We start from the raw sequence: 25,804 nt of genomic DNA, 5'->3' as shown, positions 1-25,804 counted from the left end.
AAATAATTTTACTTCTGTGAGCAGCATGCTTTAACTGCCTTTTTCACATCAGCTACATGCTAGGCCATTCATGAAACATTCTGAACTAAAACTCATGGCCAGAACATGCCCTTTAGCACAGATCAGTGCATCATTCATCTCCACTGAGTTTCAGAAGGAAACCCTGGAAGTGAACTTCCCTGTGAACCCCTAGGGGGCTAGAGTATCATTCTACCTTAGCCTGCTGGTTTGATCTTTCACCCTCACAGGTAGGGCTTTAGGAACTCCTCTTGGTGTACCTGTCCTCCTCTCCTTATCATCTGCGGAGAATTAAATAGCCCTGGAATTAGAATGAATCAGCTGCCATGTTCCGCCTATGAACAACAAATCAAGGACTGTTGTTGGGCAGCACAGCCTTCAGAAGTCTGGGTCCCACAAGGAGGCTGGTTTCCGATCTCCCTCCCCTGCTAATAGCCTCACTGCTATGGGCAGTTCAAACTGTGAGTCCAAGACTCAGGACAGGCTTAAGTGTGGACCATGCTGAAATGTAAGCTGATTAACATCAAAGCCTGTTTCTAGCAGGAGACTCCTTTCATGTTGCTTATACCCCTAAGCCACCCTTCTGGCTCATTTGGAAGGGTGGGTGAGCCTCTGCCTCTGTGACCTTTTCAGTTGACATTCTCAGCACTCCCTACACTTCCCCTTAAGTTCAAATGGCATCTCCTTTACCTAAATCCTCCACTCTGCCAAAGGCATTCTGTCATTCAACAGATATTCATTGATTGCCTCCTTGGTGCCAGGCACTGTTACGATCCTGACACACTAAAATAAAAACCATGGTCCTGATATTAAGAAATCACAGCCTATTTTGGGAGCCACTCAGCTTCATAAAGATGATAGTATAGGCTACAATATGCTTAGGTGTTATGGGTAATGGGGAAGAGCATCTGCTCTGGAGGGAGGAGATGCTGGATTGAGCTCTCCAGCGGCCATGGGTGGAATATTGCCAAGTGAACGGGGAGAGGTGGACAGAGAGAAGAGCAGGCACATGACCCAGAAATAGATATGAACATAGAAAGTTCCCAGAATGGCCACCCATTTGTAATGGCTGTAGCTTCGGGTGTGAATGAGGGAGGAATGAGACATGAAGTCTCGTCCTGATTAGGTGTTGGATTTTATCCTGAGGCAATTGGAAGACATCAATGAATTCTGTTCACGTGAATATTTGATAGATTTGCAGTAGGCGTGTCGATTACTATTGTCGGAGGCTGGAGGACCAGTTAGAGGCATATTTAGTTTTCGTTTTAGGGAGGCAGAATTAGTCATGCTCAGAAACTGAGTTGTCTTTGCCAGCAATTTATTTAGCACAGGTTCGCTGTGGGAATTATAATTTAATGAGCCAACCGCATACAGGACATCTCTTAATAAGGCAAATAAGGAAATAACATGCGCCAAACAAATGCCAGATTAATCATAGTATTGTTCTAGGCAAGGAGATATGAAATAATAGAGTCCAAATTCAATATGAAGTGTATTTTTTATGAGGAGGCACTTGGGAGAGTCCGTGACCAACTGACGACGTTCTAGATTTCCAGTGCAAAAACAACTGCTCTGTTGCTAGAGCATGATGCTGGGGAATGAAGCCACCTGTGTTGGCTGGTGGGCTAACCTCTTTCTCGGGGCTCTTGTGCCATCCCACTGTCTATGAGGAGTGCCTTGCCAAGACAGGAGTGAATGCTCCACACCAAATAGTGCTCACAGACTCTTAATGCTCACAGACTCTCAGTGCTCACAGCCTAGATGTCCGCTTGCCGCAGTTGCTTCTCTGGGTGTTCTTATTGATAAGCAGAGGCTCCTCAGCAGCTGGTTGTTAACTGCGTATCAGCAGCAACAGATATAGAATGATGACGTCTTGACAAGACTTACTTCATTCTTCATCAAAGAAACTTTTTTTTTGTCATAAACAGTGGATTAAAACAACTTCACTTAAGTCATAAACAAGTACATTCGAAATAATATTAAACCAAAATACAACAAGGCAACTGCAGAAAGCCATGTAATGGAGAGGAACTGAATTCAGGCTCAGGTAGGGCTGGCTGCCAGGGAGGTCAGGCTGCATTACTGGGCACAGAGGGGTAAGAGAGGGGGAGCACTTAGGCGCCTCCATGGTTTCTGGCTTGGGAAGTAGCAGGTTTATGGGAAGAGTGGCCGATCTGTGGTGAAGGCAGTTATAAGGCTGTGACAAGTTACATTTGTGAGGTCCATATGCTGTTCAGTAGTGATGACCAGCAATCAGCTAGCTCAATGGGGAGAAGGTTTAGATATAGACGTGAAAGGGCCCACTGAGCCTGTAACACATGTCGTGCACAGGTGAGTCCATAAAATGCTCTACTGTGCAGTGTTCACCATTGGGGGTGGTCACCCCTCCGTAGTCCTGACTGGTACTACTTTCGCTCCCCAAGCCTCAGCTCTTGACTCTGACCCTGACTCTTGTCTCTTCTTCTTGTCCCTTGAAGTCAGTGTCTCCCTGCTAAGGATTGTAGCCTCTCCTGTGGTCTCCAGCTTTCCCACTTCTCATGCCCTTTGTGTCTCCTGTTGGCTCCAGAGGGAATCCAGCCCTGGCCCTGAGTTCCACCTTCCATCCTGACCACTCTTCCTCCCTGTAGTTGGCTAGTCCCTGCTGCACCGAGGGGGCTGGGACTTCAGATAGTCAAGTAAGGACCCGTTAGTAGTGCGGACATTTAAGGTCAGGCAGAATATGATCAGCTCCTGAAAGTGGAGGAAGGAACAGCAGTGGGAGGAGATGGGGTTTCGTTGGTGAGGGGAGTTGGGTGGGTGGGGGCAAGAAACCCAAATCTGTACTTTCCGGCTAGTTTGCGGTAACACTTCTGGGTGATTTCTGCGAGTCCTGACTTTCTGTACATAGTTTAGTCTAGAAAGTCTAAATATAATCTTTCCCATCAAAGTCGACTGTGTTTATCCGTTGGCAAGTTTCAGTTTACCTGTTTCAATGTCTAATATATTGTCCAGCATATGGCAGACACTTGATAAGCAGTTGTTGAAAATAGTGAACAAAAGTCACTGGATGCCATAGTGTCGTGTAGTCATAATTGCGGAGGCCAGTGATGGCAGCCTTCCAGCCCTGAGGTTCTTCTGTGCAGCGAGCCTCTCCTGAAATGCAGCTGGAGTTCCCAGGTTGCTATTTTACATGTCTGCAAGAAGCTCCGAGGAAGTACGTCCTCACCTTTCTGACACTTCTTTCAGACCATAATTGCTCTGTTTGTTCTAACAACACTTTTCTGATACCAGCTGGGTATTCTGCAATTCAATTAAATTCTGATTCTAGCTACTGTGAATTAGTGTAGACCTCATAAATTAAGGACTTAGTCCCATAAGACTGCTCCCCCCACTTCAGATGCCAGCCACAAGTCTTGGGTATCCCCAAATTACTCTTACTTCTGCCTGAAAGACTGAAAATTTGGGGGGGTTCCCATAACCCTTCGCCTCCTCTGGTTTGATAATTCACTAGAATGGATTTATAGAACTCAGGAAAACATTAGACTTATGATTATAGTTTTTCTGTCAAGGTGTAACTCAGAGCCAGCCAGATGGAAGATCTCTGCATATAGCAAGGTTTGTGGGCAGGGGCATGGAACTTTTATGCCCTCTGTGGACATGCTGCTTTCCCAGCACCTCCAGGTGTTCAGCAACCCAAGGCTCTCCAAACCTGTATTGAAGAGTATTTCTAGAGGCTGCATTACTTACTTAGTCATGTCCATTAAATCTCCAGCCCCACTCCTTCCCCAAAGGTGGGGGGATGGGCTGAAAGTTCTAACCCTGTAGTCCTGTGGTTTGTTCCTCAGGTGACCAGCCCCATCCTGAAACTATGTAGAGGCCCCTCCCTATCAGAAACTCGGGTGTGTGTCTAATGGGGCTCATGATGAATAACAGAAGACACACCTATCAGGCAGGAAACTCCATGGGTTTTAGGAGCTCTGTGCCAAGAACCAGGGACCAAGACCGAATGCATATTTCTTATTATACCATGGTAATGGAAATGTATTTTGGCAGACACATGTTGTTGTGGCATGTTCAAATCTAAGACCCACGGAACCAATTGAGATTAATTATGAGCCTTTATTAGCTGGCCAGCGACTGATTCGCCCCACTAGAGAATCAGCCCCGAGCTTCCAGAGGGGATAGCTTAAAAAGCCCCCAAATCCCCTCCAGCAAGCAAGCAGGTTTACAGAAGCAGATGTTGGTGGTTAGTTTTGTTATCTATACTCTGGCAGAAGTATTGTTTTATTGTTCTTGGGAGCCTTGGAAGCTATTTTCTCCTAGGCAGCTGGTGCCTGGAGATATCACTCTCTGCCCTGTCCTTGGGGCTGACTTACTGAGGAATTGATACCAATAACCATTAACAACATATTTTTCAAAGTAGTCACGGCCAGAATAAAGAGGGGAGATGTGAACAAGGAAGATGTTATTGAAATGCACTTTTACACTGTTATAATGTGGTTGGTCTTTCTAATCTCACCCAGTTCATATTAGAGGGACTTTCACTGGCCTTCTAGACTCTTAAGAGTAGGAACCTGTTCTTCAGGAGGATAGGATACACCCTTCCTCTGCCTCCACTCCCAACTCCAGCGTATTACAGTTTGAGGATATTTTGAATCCATATATTCTTTGTCTATAAAGATGGAAAGAATGGCCTCTGGAGTGTGAGTGCCAGCTCAGTGGCTGTGTTGTCAAGGCCTGATGGGAGCAAACTGGGCAGAGCCAGAGGTCTTGGGTTTGACCCTGCCTTCACCCCAATCACTCTCTCATCTTGGGCAAATCATTTATCAAGCAGTACTTGTTTCTAAACTTTGGAGGAGTCTGAGCACACACTTTTCTTATCCCTCCATTTCAAGGTCCAGCATTGTAGACTATGAGATAATTAGCCTATCCTGGTTTACTGTTGTCCTCAGCATGGATATTTTGGATTGCGTTGTGACTTTGTTCTTACCTTAATCCTTCCAAAACCTGTTCTCCTCTTTGTTCCACAATGGGACTGATGAGAGAGGAACTAAGAAAGTGTTTAAGTGTGTGTGTAACCTTCTCTCACCTGAGGGGTCTCTGAAGCTTCTTTGATGGCCAGATGCACCTCCACCCCCAGGTAGAGATGAGTAGGCCATAGCCTGTTTTGTTTGTCCTACATTTAGGCAGAGTTGAGCCCCACCCTTCTATTTGTGGTTTGACAAAGACTGCTAAGAAGAAATTTTAAAATGGGGTAACATGCCAGACAGAACATAGAAAACCCCTTTTCTGGAATATTTTAAATGTAAAATTTACTGCCACCAAAAATCTTAAATTTTTTAAATATCTGCAAGAGGCCTATGGCTTATCTGTTAGGAACAACAAGGAGGGTAGTTGCAGGAGCATAATTTTTGCCAGTATCTCTTTGGTAAGAAAGACTCTGGAAGTACAGATTCAAGCTGACACGGCTCAGGAGACCTCTCTCCTCGGGCGTGGGATCCTGGGACCACTGGCTTTAATACGATAGGCTCTAGTTAGGCCCTTTTCCAACTAGTACCCGAAAGTCCTCTCATATGATGGGGGATACATAAAGAATTTAAATGCCAAGGTAGAATTTTCCCCATATCTTTATAAACTAGTTGTAGCCATTTATGAGGAATTTGGGGTGGGTCAAAGAAAGGGAAGGAGATGGGGAAGTGGAGGGAGTCTTCGCTCCCCGCTCCCAGTTTTGATTTTCTGTTTTCCTTCCTTTTCCTGTAGCCCTCCTAGTTTTTCATTGTGTTCTCTGCCATCTACAGCATTAGAGGAGCTTTCAAATTCTCCTCTCTGCCCTCCTCTAGTCCATTTTGTGCACTATGATTTCCTAGAATGTAGAGCTTACCTTGTCATTGTTTTTCATTGGCCACTGGGTGCTTTCCTGCCCATCTGGCACGATTCCTGCTGAACCCTCTCTCTGACACCATATCATCTACCATTACACTCAAGACCATGTTGGGTACAGAATCAGCTTTTAAAACCCTCCGAGGATGAGGGTGCTTCCCTACCATGGGCTTTGTCAGGCTGTCATATCATAGTTCTCATCTGTGTTCTCTCTACCTGGCATGGCTACACTTTAGGTGACCTCCTCCAAGGCATCTTCTTGGCTTCCACTGATCAAAATGCATCACTTTCTACCCTCTACTCCTAAAGCACTTTACTGATACCTTTATTATCCACATATTGCAGATGTTACAATGTCATGAATTAGAGTGACTATGGACGCTTTTGCCTTTGCTTTCAAATTTAGATTCAAGATGGTGGGGACTAGGAGACTGGCATACAATAGCTGTTAAATGGATATTTGTTGACTAAATGAATAAACTTTTAGAGAATAGGAACTGTGACTTTCTAATCTTTGGGTCTACCATAATATCTTTACATTAAAAGTAAATCAATAAATGCCTTTTAAAATGTTCATTTAAATACAACTCATGTCCTAAAACTTTTTCAGAAACAGCCTTTTAGAGAACACAGTCTAAATATATCATACCGTATTGTAGCTATTATAGCTCTATCCATGTTCATTTCCAAGCTTTCAAATCATGTCACATAGTTCATCTGATTTGTCAAAGATGATATATGGAAAGTCTTATAGAAACATGTGCACAAACATGCATGTGCAGACACACATAATTTTTTAAAAATAATTTTCTTCATTATTTTGGGGAAAATATTTGAAATCAACCCTAACTCAAAGCTGAAAGGTATACTGCCATACTCATAATGATTTTTCTTACTGCTCTGGGATTCTTTCCTTGTGTGGAACCAGGACAGTAGTTTATTGATGCACATCTTGTCTCTGTGATGCCAGAGACCAGGTTTAAACTTTAAAATTCTCATCCATACTAGGTTTTCAATAATTGCTGAACAATGGAATTGATGTCCTACAGGAAAATAAAGGAGCTGTTTCCACATGAGCTTTTGTTTGTTCTGTTGGGGTTATTTATATTTTACAAATGAGTACTCATTTCTGTCTGGGTTTGACCTCTTTTCCAGGGAGGTTCCCTTGAAGGATGCAAAGGAATATGCTGAATCCATAGGTGCCATCGTGGTTGAAACAAGTGCAAAAAATGCTATTAATATCGAAGAGCTCTTTCAAGGAATCAGTAAGTACCTGAAAGTGTGTCTTTAGCTTTGCTTACATTGTTATGCCTCTGACAGTCAAAGGATGAAATCATTAAGCTCTAAAGTAGAGCTTAATGTGTGAATTTGATGTGATGCATCTGAAGCCTACGAGCGTGTGGTTGTCAATACTGGCCTCTATTGTGTCTCCCAATTCTAGATTTTCATAATTTTGCACTAGCCTGGCAGTTCTGTGTTTTGTGATTCAAAATGAAGTAATTTGCAAAATAAAATTATTTTAATTAGAAAATTATGTATTCTATACATAATTCATGGTTATTCCCTATGAATAACCTTTGTCCAAGAGCATTTTATGTGCAGGGGTGGAAAAATTAATTTTCCTTCTACCCTTCTAAAGTCTTCTGCCTAGACTAATAATCAAATTGACATGAGACAGATTAACGTGAAAAAATGACCAGATTTGTTATGTATGCACGTACGGGGCTCCATAAGAATATGGGACCCAGAGGCAGATCTGGCAACTGAGGCTTATATGCCATCTTGAGCTAAGGAGAAGGGGAAGTTGTAGTTTGGAACTACAAAGGGCAGGAGGGCAATTCACATGGAAATGGAAAAGCAAATGTTTGGTAGATAAATGTTTGCTGGGCCATCTTTAACAATGGGACACAGAATGGACTTTAATCAAGCAGGCCTTGTTAGGTTCCCCTCTGTCTATTACACACTAGTTCATATTAAACTATAGTTATCTATGATGATAGCTCCCTTCCTGGAGCAGGTCTCGATCTAAATTCTTTTAGGCACTTTGGGGGAAGGTCAAAGGTTCTTCCTGAGTCTTTTCTTAATCAATTAATATCCCAAAAGGCATGTTTTGGAGTGGCAAATTCTGCTTTCCCTCGTATGTTAGTATGTTGAAGGGAAGAGAAATAAAATAGAAGTTATAGAAAACTGAAGCCACCCATTAAACCGAATGACTCTAGGCAAATGAAATAAGAGAACCTTTTAGTGCTTTCTTTTGGCCAACGATTGCCAACAAAAGTAGTGTCTCCATTCCATGTAATCTGAAATTGGGAATTGGGTGGAGAGTCAACTCGTAAAGATTTCCCTCTTTTCTGATCGGCTAGTTAATGGAAGGTGATGGCTCCCTTTTTCATCTCCAGTTCTGGGCAATAGTACACTTCTCTTTCTTTATGCTGCTTCCCCATGAATAACCTTTATCCAAGGCTGTTTCCCAGCTGATGGCCAAATCTTGCCTTCATAACCTTTCTGGTAATTATGTTCTGTTCCGGGTGCCTTCAGAGAGTGACCTGCTGACAGCTGTCTTGGGAAACTGTGTCCTGAGACACCTTTGGAGAGTAATTGGGGACTTTGCAAGAGGTATGTGTTTAGTGAGGTGCTAGGACTCACAGTCCTGGGGTAGTTACCTTAGGAAAAGTTGAACTCCTGAACAGTTGTCAGTTCTCATCAAACATCTTGGCTCCAGACAGTTCCAGGAGGGAATTCCAGAAGGGAAACTGATAGTGTGATCTCTCTGAGGTCATTCTTGGCGATGCTTTTAAAGTCAGAGGGGCCATCACTTCCCAGAACAGATTTGATTTCCTTTTAACTGGTATTGGTTCGTTACTTCAGACTCTGAGAACCCGCAGCAGGGAATGTTCTGTTTGTTTCTTTTGGCTTGACGGGGAATTCACTGGAGATGGGGAACTCTGACGGTTACTTGCGCGATACAGAAATACGCAGAAGAATGCAGCTAAGCCCGGCACAGCCCGGGCCCCCTTGTTCACTGGGTCTACACCACCTTTCCTTTCTGCCTCCTTCAGAAGGATTCACTTTCTTGTCATTTCACAGTCTCAACAGAATAGTATTCTTCAAGCCTATTGACCAGAGTGGTTGAACTCTAGAGTGCTAGGCTGTGATTTTATGTTGGAAACCCCTTATTCCCAGATGCCAGTTCCCTCCTAAAAATGGCTGTGGGTGCAGCGCTCTGCTGTGAAGAAACTGCTCAGCTATGCTCCATAGCCATATAACTCTGGGTGACATCTGAACTTTAACTCATTCCATTAACCTCATATTTCCTCAGATCAAACTCATTCTTTTCTGTCGGCAGTTGGCTTTCCTGGTAGGTTAGGCTAATTATACAGGTATTAAATATTTTGTTTCCACTAATGATTTAAATAAGTAAAGTTAGATAGCTCCTGAGGACTGTGACAGTCCCACCTTTCCGTTCTGCAGCACCTTGTATTTTCTAGAGCTCTCTCCCCCACATAAGCGCCTGAAAGGCTGACAGTGCAGATTGCAGGGCTCAGCAAAGGAAACACAGTGCTCTATATACCTGAAATTCAACTTGAGGTTTCTGCATGAGCTATGAGACTTTCTGAGGTTTATGTAATTCATTATTAAAATAAAAAATTAAATAAGGACCTCAAAGAAGAAAACAACATAAGCAGGAAGAATTCATATCTCAACTTGAAAGATACTTCTTTATATGGTCCAGCCAGTATAAATTCTTTCAGGCATACATGAGGTCTTTGTGGCTCAAAGGGATGAGGACTTTAAATAAGGAATTCCTGAGATTCTAGTGGCCTGTTCATTTAAGAGAAAACAAGTGTTTTGCTTAAAGCACTGGGTAGGTATGGCTTCAAATAATTTCTATAAAAGCCATAGTATACGTGTATCACTTTGTCTTCCATGTCAAATAAACAACTGTTTGTTTCTGTTTTATATACTTTGGTTGTAAGTTCCTTAGCAAAGAAGCCTGTAAATATCCAGCTTGGGGCAGGATCTCTCTCCACATATATACTGTAAGCACTGGTGCCTTCCCAGCCTCTTTACGCCTTCAGATGAATTTCTTCAGAATGGGGTGTTGTAGCCTAACCACAGAATAAAAGCCCTTTTAAAAAGGTGTGCTTAAGTAAAATTAATTCATACTGACTTGGATGAAGAGACAAATGTTTCTCTTACATTCTCAGAGTGTTCATAAACCAGAAATGAGTCAACTGTGTTTTCTGAACATGAGTTAATATGCTTTCTAACTGGAAATTGTTTACCAAAATGTTATCTATTTTCAAAGACTGACGTTACCCTGGAAATGATGTAGGCTCTGGCCTGCTTGGGATGGTTCGTGCACAGGTCCCATGTAGTGCAGTGTCCTCTAGGCACCTTTTGTAAATCACATTTTTGGTCCTACTTTACCCCACTGCCTGGAGCTAATTCTCTGCCATGTATTTCTACCCAGCATTGTTCATTTTTTTTCTTGGATTTTTATACCTTTGAACATTAAAAGTTTCCTCTTTGAGTTGTAATATAAGAAGAATTCTTGGCCAAGAAAATTGTTACACATTTGAGTTTTTAAACTGGCGCAAGAAAACACAATGACTATTCTGCTGCTGTTTACTTATAACAGTGTTAGAAATCAAAACCCAAAATCCTGTTATTCTTCCTTATGAAACTACTCTCTCAGCCTGTCTCTGTAATTGTACTTGAAAGGCAGGATACAGAGCCCAAATGTCAGCCTTTGCTCCTCCACAGGCTTTGCCGTTATTCTCTCCTTCGTCCATTTGCCTTCTATGTGTGATGCTCCTTCCTTCCTCCCTGCAAACCTTAATTCCTTCATGGTCCAGTCCAAATCTCTCTGTTCGTGAAGTCTTTATCTGCCCCGGCTCTCACTGGTGGTGCTGGCCTTTAATTTGAGGTCTCTTGCATCTGAATATGACATTTGAACATATTCTCCATTTAAATGATTCTCCAAATGTTTCAGGCATACATCTATTCTTCTGGCGAGACTGTAAGTTCTCTGGGAGCAGATCTTATTTCATCATATTCCCCATAAAGCTGAGACTAGTAAATAGGATAGTGCCAAATTCAGCATTTTGAATTTGGACCTTCAACCTCATTTCATGGGGTTCCAGGAGATACTATTTCAGTGGGTTCACTAGATCAAGTGAAATGTACTCACTTTTCTATAGGGACATGAGTTTGCTTAGCACCAGTCACCTGGACAGGCCTATTATTCAACCAATGTATCCTGTGCCCTTTTGTGGGCCAGGTGTTATGCTAGACACCAGGGACATCATGGTGAACAACACAAACTGACAGTTGAGTGGGGAGAGACAGGCTGTGGGCATAGGGTCAAATATGTGTATAATTACTCATTGTATAAATGCTATGAATCAAAGGAACAAGGACTTTGGGGACAGTGATGGGTGGGGGTTTTATATTGAGTGGAAAGATCTCCCCAAGGAAATGATTTTAAGCTGGAAAAATGAGAAGAGGACAATTGGGCAAAGAGCTCAGGAAGGGCTTGTCAGGCTAAGTGAACACCATGAGCTGAGTTCCTGAGGCAGGAAATGGTGTGGTACATCTAAGGAAGAAAAGGAAGCTGGAAGGCTGCAGGGTGGGGCCTCAGGACAGTGGTGGGAGGTGAGCTTAGAGACTGAGCCACATCCTTGCTTGACCTTGTAATGGGAAGGAGGGGGTGATACTCCCGAGTGCAGCTAGAAGCTCTTCAGGTGGTTTAATCATGAATGTGGCTTATCCAGTGTACACTGACCAAAAGATTACCTTTTGAGACTGTATTGGGAGGAGAAATGCTTGGAAAAGGCTTACTCAATTAGGATGCTGTTTTAGTAATCTAAGAGAGCGATCGGTGGTGGCTTGGACTAGGGTAGAGAGAATTTGTTGCGAATTTCAGAAATGTTGAAAGAACCAGTAACACTGGGTAGTGGGTGGGAAATGGGGAAGGAGAGAGAGTGATACCAAGACACACTCCCAGGGTTCCCCTTCCTGCAGTGAAGAAGACTGGGGCTAAATTGGTTATGAGTCTGGCAGGCTCCATTCTGGAGTGTGAGGAACACAAATTTTGGTTTGTGGATTTTAATTATACAACTCACTTTTTTTTTTTTTTTTTTTTAATTCTCCCTGAGGGCTAAAAGAGATGGGCTGCAGGCTCACCAGAAAAATGTCTGGATTGGGGTGGGACCTCAGCCAGACAGCTGTGCTTTTGCTCCAGTGGATTTGAATGTCGACTGTTGAGAAGAGCACACCAGGCTTTCTCCCGAAAATCATACCTAGAGACATTGTAGACGTTGAATTAGGTTTTTGTTTGTTTCTTGTTTGTTTGAGAACAAGGTGAGAAATGTTTGTTTTTTAAAAGGAACATTTGGAAAAAGTAGAATAAGACGTTAATAAGAAGGAGAGGAAGTTAAGACTCATGGGGAGTAATCATGTCTTGTTCTGTAATCATTTCTTTCACAGAGTGTTAGCCATTTTCAGTCCACTGTATTTTTCTAATTTTTTAGATCATTACATTTGGTTTGGAGCAGGTTAAAGAAACTTAAAAAGATTAAAAAAAAAGTTTGCAAATTTTATTATAGTATAGCAAGCTGTCAAATGAAGGCAAGTTTAGCTTTTAAAAGACAAGGAAAGAACAAAGACAAAGCCTATCCACTTTCTTATCACCAAAAAAGTTAATTTAGCAAGTGCAATACATAAAAGGAGATGCCTGGGAAATAATGTCATTTCAAATATGTGCAAATTGGATATCAAAAGCCCTGAACATGCATATCTCTTATCCCAGAAATTATAAAGAAGAAATTGATTAGGTGTGAAAAATGTGACAATGTTTAAGATATAGCAAACTCTTTTTCTGTGCCATTGTTGCTGTTGCTTAAATATATTTTAACTCATTAATGCATCATTTATCCTATGAAACAGGCACTGCTGTCATTCCTAGTTTACCTGTGAGCAAATTGGGGCATGGAGAGGTAACTTGCTCTAGAGCACATAGCTAATTAAGTGAGAAGGGCCAGTTTCAGAAAGTAGGCAGTCAGGCTCCTGAGTCCTTCCTTGCTCTCAACGCCTAATCCATATCACTTCTTATTGCAAATGGCAGCTTAAACGGGAACATTATTTATGATAGTGAAAAACAGGAATGACTTAACTGTCTGAAAGTTAGGAAATAGTTTCTTAAAAATTCTGATACACAAATATAAACCAGTGATTAAAAACGATATTATAAATCTGCATTTACTGACATAAAAAGATAAATTATCAAGTGTGAAGCAAAAGTTAGAGTGGTTTGTATTATATGCTGATTTCATAAATTATGAACCATATAATAATAGTAAACAATATATTCTTCTGGGTAAAGATTCAAAAGATACATGATATTAAAATGTTGACAATGGTGTTTTCAGGGTGGTGACATCCCAGGGAACTTAAAAAAAAAAAAGACTTTATTCTGGAAAATTTTAAATATATATATACCAGTAAACCAAGTAATACAGTAAACCATCATGAACTTACAGCCAAGCTGGTTTCATCTCTATCTCACACTCCCCCACACTCCTTGCCTGTATTATTTTGAAGAAAACCCCAGACATTTCATCTGTAAATATTTTCAGGTGTAACTTTTTGACATAACAATTACACTGTCATTAATAATCATAATGCTGTTATATTAATATCAAATATTCAGTGTTCACATTTTTTTCAAATAGTTCATAATTGTCATTAATAGTTTTTTTGCTTGCATTTTATACTGTAATCCAATTTTTGGAATCAGTATGCAGATAAGGTAAAACATAGTGATTAGTTGATAGGTCTTTTAAGCCTCTCTTAAGCAGTAGGTTCCCTCTCCATCTTTCTTTCTTTATTTCCCTCAAACAATTTCTTTATTCAAGAAATTAGATCAGTTGTCCCACAGAGTTTAGCATATAGATTTTGCTGAGTTTCTTTTTATCACTGAGTGATATTCCATTGCATGCATAAACCACAATTGGTTAATCCATTCACCTAACAGTTGGGTCGTTTTTAGTTTTTGGCAATTACAAGTAAGATTGCTATGAGCATTCACATAGAAGTTTTGTGTGGGTGGAATGCCTGGCCTACCTGGTAGGTAACGTTTAACGTTTTAACAGGCTGCTAAACTGATTTCCGAAGTGGTTTTAACATTTTACATTCCCACCACCAATGTAGGAGAGCTCCAGTTGCTCCACATCTTTGCCAACACTTGGTATGGTCAGTTGATAAAATTGTAACCGTTCTAATAGGAATGTGGCAATATCTCCTTGTGATTTTAATGTACCTCTTCTTAATAACTAAAAATGTTCACTGTCTTTTGTTTGCTTATTTGCAATCCTTGTGTCTTTGGTGAAGTGTCTGTTCAAATTTAGGCCATTTTGTATCGAGTTGTCTGTCTTCTTATTGGTGAGTTCTAAAGATTATTTCTATATTTGGATACATACTCTTTATCAGGTATTTGTTTTTCAAATGTTTTTCCCCAGGCTCTGGCTTGTCTTTTCATTTGTTTAAAGTGTCTTTGGAAGAGCAGAAATTTTTAATTTTGATGAAGTCTAGTCTGTTAGTTTTTTTCGTAGCTTATGTTTTTTGTGTTTTATGATTTTTAAATATTAAAATAAAAAATTAAAGGCATATACCCATACAAGGTGAAATATTACTCAGTGATGAAAAACAAATGAGCTATCAGATCACAAAAAGACATGGAAGAACCTTAAATGCATATTACTAAGTGAAAGAAGCCAATTCGAAAAGATTGTTCAATGTGTGATTCCTTCTATATGACGTTCCAGAAAAGGCAACGCTATGGAGAGAGTAAGGAGGCCAGTGGTTGCCAAAGACATGGATAGGGAGGGAGGGATTAATAGGTGGAGCATAAAAGAGTTTTAGGGCAGTGAAACTATTCTGTGTGGTACCGTAATGGTGGATACATGTTATTGTACATTTATCAAAATCCATAGACTGTACACACTGAGTTAACCCTTAAGTAAACCATGAACTTTAATTAATGATAATCATCACTAATGGCTCATCGATTGTAATAAATGTTCTATACGAATGCATGATGTTAAGAAAAGGGAAATTGGAGATGAGGGGGAGGAGTATATAGGAATTCTCTGTACTTTATGTTCAGTTTTTTTTTTCTGTAAACCTAAAACTACTCCAAAATATATATATAGTGTTTTAATTTGAAAATTATAAAAGGAGGCGGGCAAGATGCGTTTGAATGGTAAGGAAGCGGAATGATTTTAGAAGTCACTCAAGCCCCGCATGTTGTAGACATTTGCCATTTTGCACTGACAGCCAGTGGTGACCTTCCCCCTTAGTTTTCTCTCTGTTGGCACATCACCTTCCTTCAGCCCCCTAGACTTTTAATTTTTTTAAATTCCTCTCTTCGCCTTTCTATATCTAATCAATTGTCACATCTACCAGGTGTCTTCCTATAATTTTCTTTCCATCTTCGGTTTCTGCTTCCCTCAACCCAAATTAAGGCCCTCATTATCTCTGACCTGGACTTTCTGCAAGCCTTCTGACTAAATTCGCTTCTTGCCTCTTAAGCCATTCTGGTCCTATATAGAATGTTATCTCATTTCTCATGTCCAGACTCTGTATTCTAATATCCAAGGTCATCTAGTAATTCTAATTTTGTCCTCTTACAAGGAGTTAGAGGAAGTGACCTCAAGTCATGGGTGTCTCCCCCTGCCCCCATTCTGTATTCTTAGGGCAATGTTCTATGATTGTAAGCCACTACAATGTTCTGTAGAGACCCACCCTCTAAATGAAGAGGGTCGAAGGTCATTATCAAGAGTAAAAAGTGTCAAATCCTAACAAACTTGGTCAATTTTCTGAATGATTCAGAAAATCAGGATCAAGAAATGGAAGTTAAATAGCGACTACCAGCATCACTAACACTCAACAAAAGATAGGGAGCCAAGTAAATTCTGGAAGTGGAGTGAAAGGGGAGTATATAAACAGCGAAAAGGTCAGGGAGGACTATAAGCTCACGCAGGAAATGGCGGGTCTACCACACAAGGAAAACGAATAGCTGCAGCGAAGCATGCTGGATTATTTTTGTTGTGTGTAAAAGCATTACAGCCCCCAGAGCCATGATAAAATTTATAGGCTTGGACTTTTTTCCCCACATACTGCATTCCTGAGGAATCATTTTTAAAACCTGCTTTTTCTCTCAGCTGTCAACTTTCAGAAAAACTGAATTTCAGAAAAGAGCCTTAACTTTTTCCCAACAGAATCTTACATAATCTAAACCTTATTAAAATAAACACCCCGGCCTAAGATTTATACTCAAGAATGACTTGTTATGGAGATTGCATACTCAGGACATTTTGTAAGAGTGGAAACATGCCAACTATGCTTGGAGCCTTTTCATTTGTTTGTGTATACATTTTTATCCTATTCTATGCCTCATGTAATTAATACTGATTCGACAGTGCTCCAAGGTGATCACTTCGATACAAAACACTGTGGCTGTTTTCCGGAACTATCCTTTTGTCTAAATACATTTAACTTTTTAGTAAGTTGCAAATAACTCAGACCGCAAGATCCTGAGTGCTTATGTTTTCACAGTGCTATTTGTTTCCTTCTCTCTCTCTCTCTCTCTCTCTCTCTCTCTCTCTCTCTTTCTCTCTCTCTCAATCTCTCTCTCTTTACAGTTTTTATTGTTTATTGGAGTAACATTGGTTAATACAATTATATAATTTTCAGATGTACATTATAATTTGACATCTGTATATTCTATTGTGTGTTTACCACCCAAAGTCCAGTTTCCTTCAGCTACCATATATTTCATCTCCTTTACCCACTTCACCCTCCCCCTGCCCCCTGTTTCCTTCTCTTTTTAAGGTACTTGCCTCATTGTTATAACACTGCTTTCCTCTCTTTCTGCCTTAAAGTGAAAGTACTTCCTTTCTTCTCACTGTTTGAAGTTGGAATGGGTGAGACACCTCCCAAGTCACGTGTTCTGTAGAGGAGCAGGGGCTTCAGTCCTGGTAACTGAACCCTGAGTATCCACCATGGTGAGCCAGGAGGCAGGGGCTTCTCCCCTTGCAAACTTTACCTGAGCAGTGCCCCGAACCGTGACTCTTTATTGTCACTAGTTCTTTCCACAGTAGTAATAGCCATATATCTATTTTGTAAAGTAGTCATCAAGTTACTTTCTCATCTTTTTATAGGTGAGGAAAGGAAACCTTGGAAATATTCAATAACTTGACCAAGTTCATGTAACTGGAATACTGACTCTCAGATTTCAAAATTCTTTCTGTCAGATAAGCAAAATGAAGTCTTAGGAAACTGCAGTAATTCTGATTTTTGAGAAATATTTTGTTCTAATAAGTGAAATTTTGAATATGCTGAAGATAAACAGAACCTGGTGTCTCTAAGAAGCCAGATTCAACAACTGATTCAAAAACATTGATAACAGTTTAAAGTGAATAAGAGGGGAGTCTCCTTGAGGCATGACTCAGGTCTTAATCTTGCATCCCAAACATTGTCTTATTGCCTTGCTTATTGTCTGCTTAGAGAAGTGAGGGGCGGGAAAGAGGAAGGGAAAAGAGGAGGGCAAGGAGGGATGCTGGTGGGCTGCCCTAGCATCCCCTTTTGTTTTTGTATGCTCCTTGTTTTCAGATTTTCACTCGCTTTTGTCATTTTAATAAATATCTTATGTATAAAGTTTTTCTATATTTGGGATACTTTTTATAGGAAAAAACTTAAGACATGAGATATGTAGACTAAGTCATGTATAGGAGAGCTAAAAGCCTAATGTTTGACTAACTTTAAAATTAACAACATAAGAATAGCATGAAGTCGATGTTGGTATGGGTAGTGATTTTGATATTGCCAAAAATACTGATCTGTGCTTGTTTTAGTTAACTAGGGCAATAGCTTGCACCAAGCAGAATTATAATTTTGTCCAAAAATATTTCAGATGCAAAAGCAAAAGTCCCTGTTGCAGTACCTAACACACTTGAGAGGCACCTAAAATATTATTAATTTAAGTAAATTAAATATTGATAAAACTTGAAACTATCATCCCTCCAAAATGCATCACTGTCTTTCAAGGAGTAATACTTGACTGGTGAGATCTGACCTAGATAAGTCAGAATATGGGTAGTCATTGGGAACCTTCCCTGTCTCTATCACTTAAATTGGCCAACTAGGAGCATTTTGTTTACTTCCTTTTAATTCTGACTAATAAAAGAATACAGCCTAGTCCAGAGAGGAAAACACATATGTATGCTCTCATTTGCTTTGGGATTAGGAGTGAACATTTTCGAGAATGGCCAGCAAAAGCTTTGTATAGTTTTGTTGGCCATATGAAATGGCAGAAGCAATAGCTGCAGAAATTATTACAATGTTCCCATCTGCTCCGTAATCAGACGAAGAGTCATTAATTTTGAATTTTGGATAATTGCCAATGACCTTAATTTTATGCTTGAGCTTTGGTGAATGGCCACATCACCGAGTCTACGCAATGCATTCATATCTTTGAAATGAACTGTTTCTGCCTCTTGTGGAAATGCACCTCTCTCAGGGCATTTTGACTCTTTATGGTCCTTAGGTAACATCCACTTGCACTGAAGGACTTTGTCTTTGGAACTATTTCCCTTCCATTTCCAATTGCTGGTTACTTACTAAACTGATATGCTAATTAGCTGATTAAAAAATCCCTATTTTAGAGCTACATTGCATGCTTTTTTTCTTGAAGGATAGAAAGGTAGCATAGAGAGCTAATGTGGTAGAGTGAAAAGAACACAAGCTTTGGAATCCATCAGAAAAATCAAGATGTAGGTTACAAAGAACCACCTGTGCTACTAATTATCGATGTGACCTTCAGCACCTAACCTAAGTTCTCTGAGGCCTAGTACAATAGTGATGAAAACAGCCATCCACTAACTTCACGGGGTTAAATGTGGGTAGTACCTATGAAAAGATTGGAAAATTGTGAGATTATAAACAAATATTTTTGATTTATAGATTCCATTGCCTTTTTAAAAAGGCAACATAACTTTATTGAGATAAAATTCACATATCTGATATTGATAACAATCCTGTATTATAAACTTCAAAGTTAATAAGTGACTAGATCTTAATTGTCCCTATAACAAAAAAGAAATGATAATTATGTGACATCATAGAGGCGTTAACTAATGCTATGGTAGTAATCATATTGAAATATATAAATGTATCAAATCAACAGGTTGTATACACTTTAAACTTATACAATGGTATATGTCAATTGTATACCAATAACAATTAATTTTAAAAAACTCAAATACCATACATTTCATGCATTACGAGTATACAATTCAATGGTTTTTCATATAGTCACAGATATATACAACCATCAGCCATTATTAGCATAGTCAGCTTTAGAATCTCTGTCACCTAAAAATGAAATCTCCACATCCTTTAGCTACCACCTCTCTGTCTCCCTCCACTGCATTTTAAATTCTTATTTAGCGTTTATTTATGGAGACTCTAGGATAATTTTTAAAATTAAATCAAGTAAAAATAAGATTACTTGTGGAAGACATTAAAATAGTTTCCTGTGAAGAGTATCTCTCAGGACTTTTGTTAATGCTCTAAGTGCATTGACAAGATGAGGTATGCGGAGCTAAGTGTTAATAAGTGATATTACGAGGACAATTACAATTCCCAATCCAGTTCAATTTTAAGAAGCAGAAAAGACGAGTCCGCACTGTTATTACTGAAGGTTGGTGCTGCGGAGCAGCTCATTCCAGTGGGACAGATCTGCGGAAGGGCTGGAGAGGAACTGTGGGCTGGTTCTTGTGCCAAGAAGGTAGATGAGAACTTTCCCCTCTACTCAGAAGCAAGAGGTTCCAAATCCAAGGAAATCTGTATTATCAGGAAGCTTATTTTTCTCTCCCTTAACTTTCCAAACAAGGGTTTGACTTTATTCAGCAGAGCGACAAAGGAAGGAAGTAGAAAGGTGGGAGGGAGGGAGAGTTACTCCTGAAGCCACTCCACTTTCCGTACAGCACAACCATTCGTGGAGCTGTTGAGGCTCGGTCTTAATCTGTGTGTGGTGTTCACTGGTAAAAAGGAACTCAGCTTTGGCCTCCTTTTTGTTCCAGGTCGCAAGATCCCACCCTTGGACCCCCATGAAAATGGAAACAATGGAGCAATGAAGCTTGGGAAGCAAACCACGCAAACCAGCCGGCGGTGCTGCTGACCAGGGGGCATGGCCCACTGTACTTGAAGAAGCCAGAGTCCCTCCCCATGCTCTGCTGAAGGACCCCCCAATCTTAGTGGCCTGGTACCACACTTAGAGAGAAGTGAGCACACTGGCTTGGCATCATGGAAGACCCATAGGGAACAGGGCAGGAAAAGTCCCTGGAAAAGGATTTGGGAAAACTCTGGAAAAATTCACCACATCGCCTTTTGTGCATGAAGTGCACATGGGAGGGAATGGATGTTAGGTAATAACTATAGTTGAGTTTTTGTTAAAAATCTTAGCATATTCTCAATTTGTACAAAAATCTTACTGGCTTATTATGTGTGTGAGATTATTAAGTGCTGTTCCACTCTGATTTCCTGTGTTCCCTAGCCAAATTCCAGTAACTTCTTCAGTGCCATTGCCTCTGTTGACTAACCAGCCTTCACTGAAAGGTTAATTTAATTTAATTTTATTTAGTTTGCCTTTCACTGGAGCATAATTGGACCATCACTCAAGCTGTAGAGTTGAGCTGTTATAAAAGTGGAGAAAGATGTATTAGAAACTATTGTCAACATCTTTGACTCTTACTTGATGAACATATTTCCAAGTTTTGATCATTTATAAATGAACAAGCCCAATCTGGCTAAAAATATTGCATTTAATTTTGGGAGTGGGAAGCTTAGTTTGGAAGAGTCATTTAAAGTCACTGTATAAGCAGTGACAGATGTAGGACATAAATTTTATTCCAGAGACCACTTGGCATGCATCACCTCCACAGCAATAAATTCCTACTCTCTTAGAGAGGTTTAATGCATAGTGGTATTTTACAAAAAATTTGTGGTAGTGTCATGTCTAAGGGGGAAATTAACTGGAGGACATTTGAGTCTGTATCATAGGGCAAACTTCTAATAGCAATTAATAACAGGTTACAGGAAAGCCAGCCAAGGGAAGTCCCAGCACCTTAAGATTCTAGACCCCTAACAGCAAAATCAGAGAAAACACATGAGGAGATGCCAAGCCTGGGGAGGCAGGTCTTAGTGCTAATGAGGACTCCAACTCTGGGATGCCAGTTAACTGGGACTAGGCTGTGATAAAGCCTTCCTTTTCAGGTACCCTGTCTGCTCAATTAATTAAAGATGTCTGACTGCAAAGACAGTAAAGGGAGAAAAGGCATGAAGACGAAGAAAAACTATTTCTATTCCAAATTCAAATCCTATTACCGTTATAACTTTCATAAAAACCTGGGAATCAAGAAGCAGTGTCTGTGTTGGGGGGTCCTATTAGGTCTTATACTGGGAAGTGATTCTTAAGATTTGGAATGATCCCTTTTGTCGGGGTTAAGGAATTGTGACAGAACGGCCTCGGAAATGGTTAATCTTGCCGCATGGTCCAGCCGTGACCTTCTTTGCCATAAACGTTCAAGGGCTGAGAAACGTTTATTGAAAATCTACAGTGTAAAAGCCAGGAGAGAGATCATGAGCTGATTAAAGGCCCCAAACTTTGAGTAACTCATGTGAGCTGGTGCTTCAGGTCTTGCCACGATTGTGCCCTCTTTGCTCTTCGTGTATAGCGACTCTCAAGAAAGAGTTCTTGAGAGACCAGGGCCAAGTTTACACTTCTCTACGTGGACAGTAATCAAGAAAGTAGATGGAAATCACAGATTAAGGTGTCGTTTTTTTTTTTAAACTAAAGAATACGGTGTCAATTTGATTTTCTTACTGCTTTGCTCAGCTTGCAAGAGTAGTTTGACAACCTTAAAATTTGAAGGCTGGAAACACTTATATTTGGTTCAAGAGTGCCTCTGAGCTCTCCCAGACAAGTACCTCAAAAAATATTAGCAAGTGGCGTTTGGATGTCTTGGTAGAGCTTTTATAGGGGTTTTTAGGGTTATCTCTGCTTTGTCAACATTACTTGCTAACATGATTCTGCTTGCAGGCCAAGCAATTATCATGCCTCTTTACAAAGCTCAAAAATTTGGGATGAAAATTGAAATGACATTTTCCAGGTGGCATGCAGGCTTATTTTGGAAGCTTTCCTCATCAAGCCGTCCTTGAGAACCTGGATTTCTTTCTAGACAACCTCTCAGGTTTCCTAGATAAAGTGGTATGTGTCCAAGTGGAGTTAGATCTCTAGTGGTTCTGTCCTGTATAAAATGGCTGGTCTTATAAACATGTAGAGAACTACCCACGAATGAGCCCATGGTTTTATTTTAGAAGCACATGAAGGTGTGAGACCACTCTTTTACCTTTCTGTGTTGCTTTATTCAAGCCAGTCAGATGACAATGTATATAATTATTACTACTTGGAGCAACTGGTAAAGAGAGTGGATGGAACTTGGGCACACAAGTCTTCACATAAACATGGGATCTTCTCTGAAGACAGATGCTTTAGCCTTGTCCAGGCTTTCTTATCTTTCTTTATTCTGCCTTGAGATTACTTTCTTTTTGTTCTAATAATTGAACTATAACCAAGTAATATTATGTAATGGCCTGGGTATTACTTTTGCTCCAAAATGTCAAGTTGTTTCGTGTGATGTAGCATCCTTCACATAATTTCACCAAATTTGCTCCTTTCCCTCTGTATTTTTTCCCTTTCATGTGCAGTATATGTATATGTGTAAATATGATTTCATATTTGTTATGCCAACATATAATCCATTTCACTGGCTGAGTTTGGCTCATGACTGTGTGTTATATAATATGGACATGGGTTCTTATTGGGATTATTTCCCAGTAGAAAGCCCTAAGATGGCAGTGGAGTCAGACATTTTATGTAGGTACATAATTGACTTGCCATTTTATAATTGAAAATGGTACACTAGTGTGCTGAATGTGATGTTACCTTGTAGCCTATAGAAAATTGAAGACTAACCTTTTAGCCAACAAAGGGCTGTGCCCCAAGGAAATTTGAATTAATTTTCTGAAGGAGGTTTGGATGACTGAAATATTTCCTCTTAAGATCAAGGAATATGGCATGCGATGGCTGCATTGAGCTCCTTTTAGGGGACTCCACTTCTCATTGCTCTGCAATGCTGTAGCGAGTTGAATAATGAGCTGGCTTATGAAAGGAAGGGCTCTGAGCTATATCAGACCTGTTAGGTATCGAGTGTACTCTTTTAATCATTATTGTTGGAATCAGACCCAGTGATCCAATGTCAGGGCTTTGTTGTGTAAACTGCTCCTTTCTCTCGTGTTTTTATAAAGGGCTTCTGTCTGGGCTGGACCCAGTTCTCACATATAGAAGATGCCACTGCAGACAGGACCTTTCTACATTGTATTCTGTAGTAAAGCATTGCCATAACATCGCCTAATTGTATCTGTTATTTTTGGTTTAACACACATTGATTCCTACTAATAAATATTTTAAGTTTTACCAAATTTGTCTTTTTCTTATTATAATGTTTGGTAGAATAATTTTTTTTAATTAGTCACCTTGGCATAAAGAATGGTGATTCCCCAGAGAAACTTGGGTACCTATATGTAAGAAGACACAGACAAAGATGTTCACCGGCACTGTGCAATAGCAGAACATTGTCTTCCCCTAAGGAAACCAATAAATAAAATGTAGAATGGCCACATGATGAAAACAATAGAGTAATTAAAATGAATGCAAGTTCTATCATGCATCAGTATGTATCTCAAAACTGAAAGTGGAATGCAGGGCTACCATACTGCACAGCCCCCAGGGGGCCTCTCTCACAGTGGTCTATGAATGGAGCCCTCAGGAACTGTGCAGTCCACAGCCTGAGCAACAGAGCTGCGGCCCTGGCTGAGTGAATAAAACAAGTTGAAGACGCGCAAAAGCATACAAACTTATACAAAACAATAACGTAAGTTGTTTATCAGTGTGAAAATAAAGGAAGAATTAAAAGGAAAAACATCAGCTTCGTGATGGTGCTTACTTCTTGGGAAGGAGGGAAGTAAACAGGGCCAAGGAGGAGAACAGGCCATTTAACTATGAGTAATTTTTATTTATTTCATGATGTAAAAATCCAAAGCCAATATGAAATGATAGCATTTGGAAATTCCAAAGTTTCATTAGTTTATATTTTATGAGTTTTACGTATTCCCATCCCTTCATCATCTCAGCTCCCCACCTGCTCACCAACACACACATCCTTTCTCATATGCACTTGTGGATCTTATGCTTTCTGTGAGAGCTTTGTTCAATGCATAGATGAACGAGGGGAAAGGGATATGATGAAGGAAGAAAGCAGTGCCTTATGTTCTTAGCAATTGCGTCATGCCCAGGGCACATGCTAGGAAACTGTTGTCCATATATAAGCAAAAATTACAAAAAAAAAAAACAAAAACAAAACACAAAACCTCACCATCACCAAGAGACCCGGTGTTCTGATTGTGTAATAAAACAAGCCTTTGTTTTGCATTTACTAAGGAGTGGTTACCTATGTATGGCAACTTGGGGAACACTTCCTGTTTAGTTAAGGATCTAAGCACAAGGCCTGCTGATTGGGAGAGGAGGGAGACCTCATCCTAATCCCATGAGCATCTGTCTCCAGGAGTGTCTTCTCTAAAGTTTTGAGACACACTGCAGCAACGTGTAGTTCAACACAGGCTGCTTGTACAGATAAACTATCTTCTCCCCATTCCAGTGTTTATCAAAAAACCAAACAGATAATGCCAAGCATATGCAGGTATTCTGAAAATGGTCACTCTCATACATTCTGGTCAGAGTATAAATTGGTACAAGCTTTCTTGAAAGTGATTTGACAATTGAATATTTAAAACATTTGAAAAGATTGTATCCTATGACCCACCAATCCTATTTTTCTATTTCTAGGAATTAATTTAAGTATATGTGCATGTGTGTATATATATTATACATATATATGTATATGTATTTATTATATATAATGTACACATCTATTGTTGCATAACACATTCATCCAAAATTCAGTGGCCTAAAACAATAAATACCTATTATCTTATGGTTTCTATGGGCAGGAATTTGGGAAAGCCTTAGCTGGATGGTTCTGACTTGGGGTCTCTAATAGGCTGAATGGAGATGTCAGCTGGGGCTGCACCATCTCCCTTGACTGACTCCCTTACATGGCTGTCGGCAGGAGGCCTCATTTCCCTGCCAGGTGGACCTCTCCATAGGTTGCTCAAGTGACCTCATGACATGCTAGCTAGCTAGCAGAGGTTTAATTAATTAGTGATATGCACATACTAAGGTCTTTGTCCTTTATAGTAATGAAAAGTTAGAATAATCCAAGCATCCTGTGATAGGAAATTAGTTAAATAAATTACAGTAGAAAATAGTATAAAATAGAAAACTATAATCATTAAAAATTACAGTATTTGAAATAAGTGTTACTGGCCACAAAAGTCAGAAGTACAAAAACGTACTTCTTTCTATTTTCTGTAACAACTTAATTTCTACCTTGAGCCCCAATTCTGTCTAACGTGGAAAGCTGAATTTAGTCATACCTAATTTTACCTAGTCAACTCGGCTTCTATCATTTTAGGCTTAAACTTATTATCAGTATTATCTAAGGGTGCGTGAAGGAGTGGAAAGGATGCATTTAAGCTGGAGGGCTTATGTAGTGTTTCTGGATCTGGTCTGGTCACTAAGCAGCCACCGCCCCGCCCCTCCCCCCCTACTCCATCTTGCATAGCTGGTTCCCTCAAGTCTGCTTCCCACTTAAGGGCTCTGGGAAGAATTTTGGATAGAAGC

At 40.1% G+C, this 25,804-nt stretch overlaps 1 protein-coding gene across 2 annotated transcripts in view; it reads left to right on the top strand.

Annotated features, from left to right (window-relative positions):
• RAB31 (RAB31, member RAS oncogene family) overlaps positions 1–23,484 on the top strand; it is a 112,695-nt gene extending 89,211 nt beyond the window's left edge. For both annotated transcript variants that reach the window (XM_016119869.2, XM_036229853.1), the window contains exons 6-7: positions 7,033–7,142; positions 20,025–23,484. In XM_016119869.2, coding sequence (XP_015975355.1) covers positions 7,033–7,142; positions 20,025–20,122 — 208 coding nt within the window. In that variant the 3' untranslated portion in view covers positions 20,123–23,484. The remainder of the gene's footprint in view (positions 1–7,032; positions 7,143–20,024) is intronic.
• Positions 23,485–25,804: the final 2,320 nt, after the last annotated feature.

Source organism: Rousettus aegyptiacus, unplaced genomic scaffold, assembly GCF_014176215.1.
Source record: "Rousettus aegyptiacus isolate mRouAeg1 unplaced genomic scaffold, mRouAeg1.p scaffold_m13_p_12, whole genome shotgun sequence".
Taxonomy (NCBI): Eukaryota; Metazoa; Chordata; class Mammalia; order Chiroptera; family Pteropodidae; genus Rousettus; species Rousettus aegyptiacus.
The sequence above is the reverse complement of the archived record's forward strand: the minus strand, read 5'-3'. Positions and strand labels throughout refer to the sequence as shown.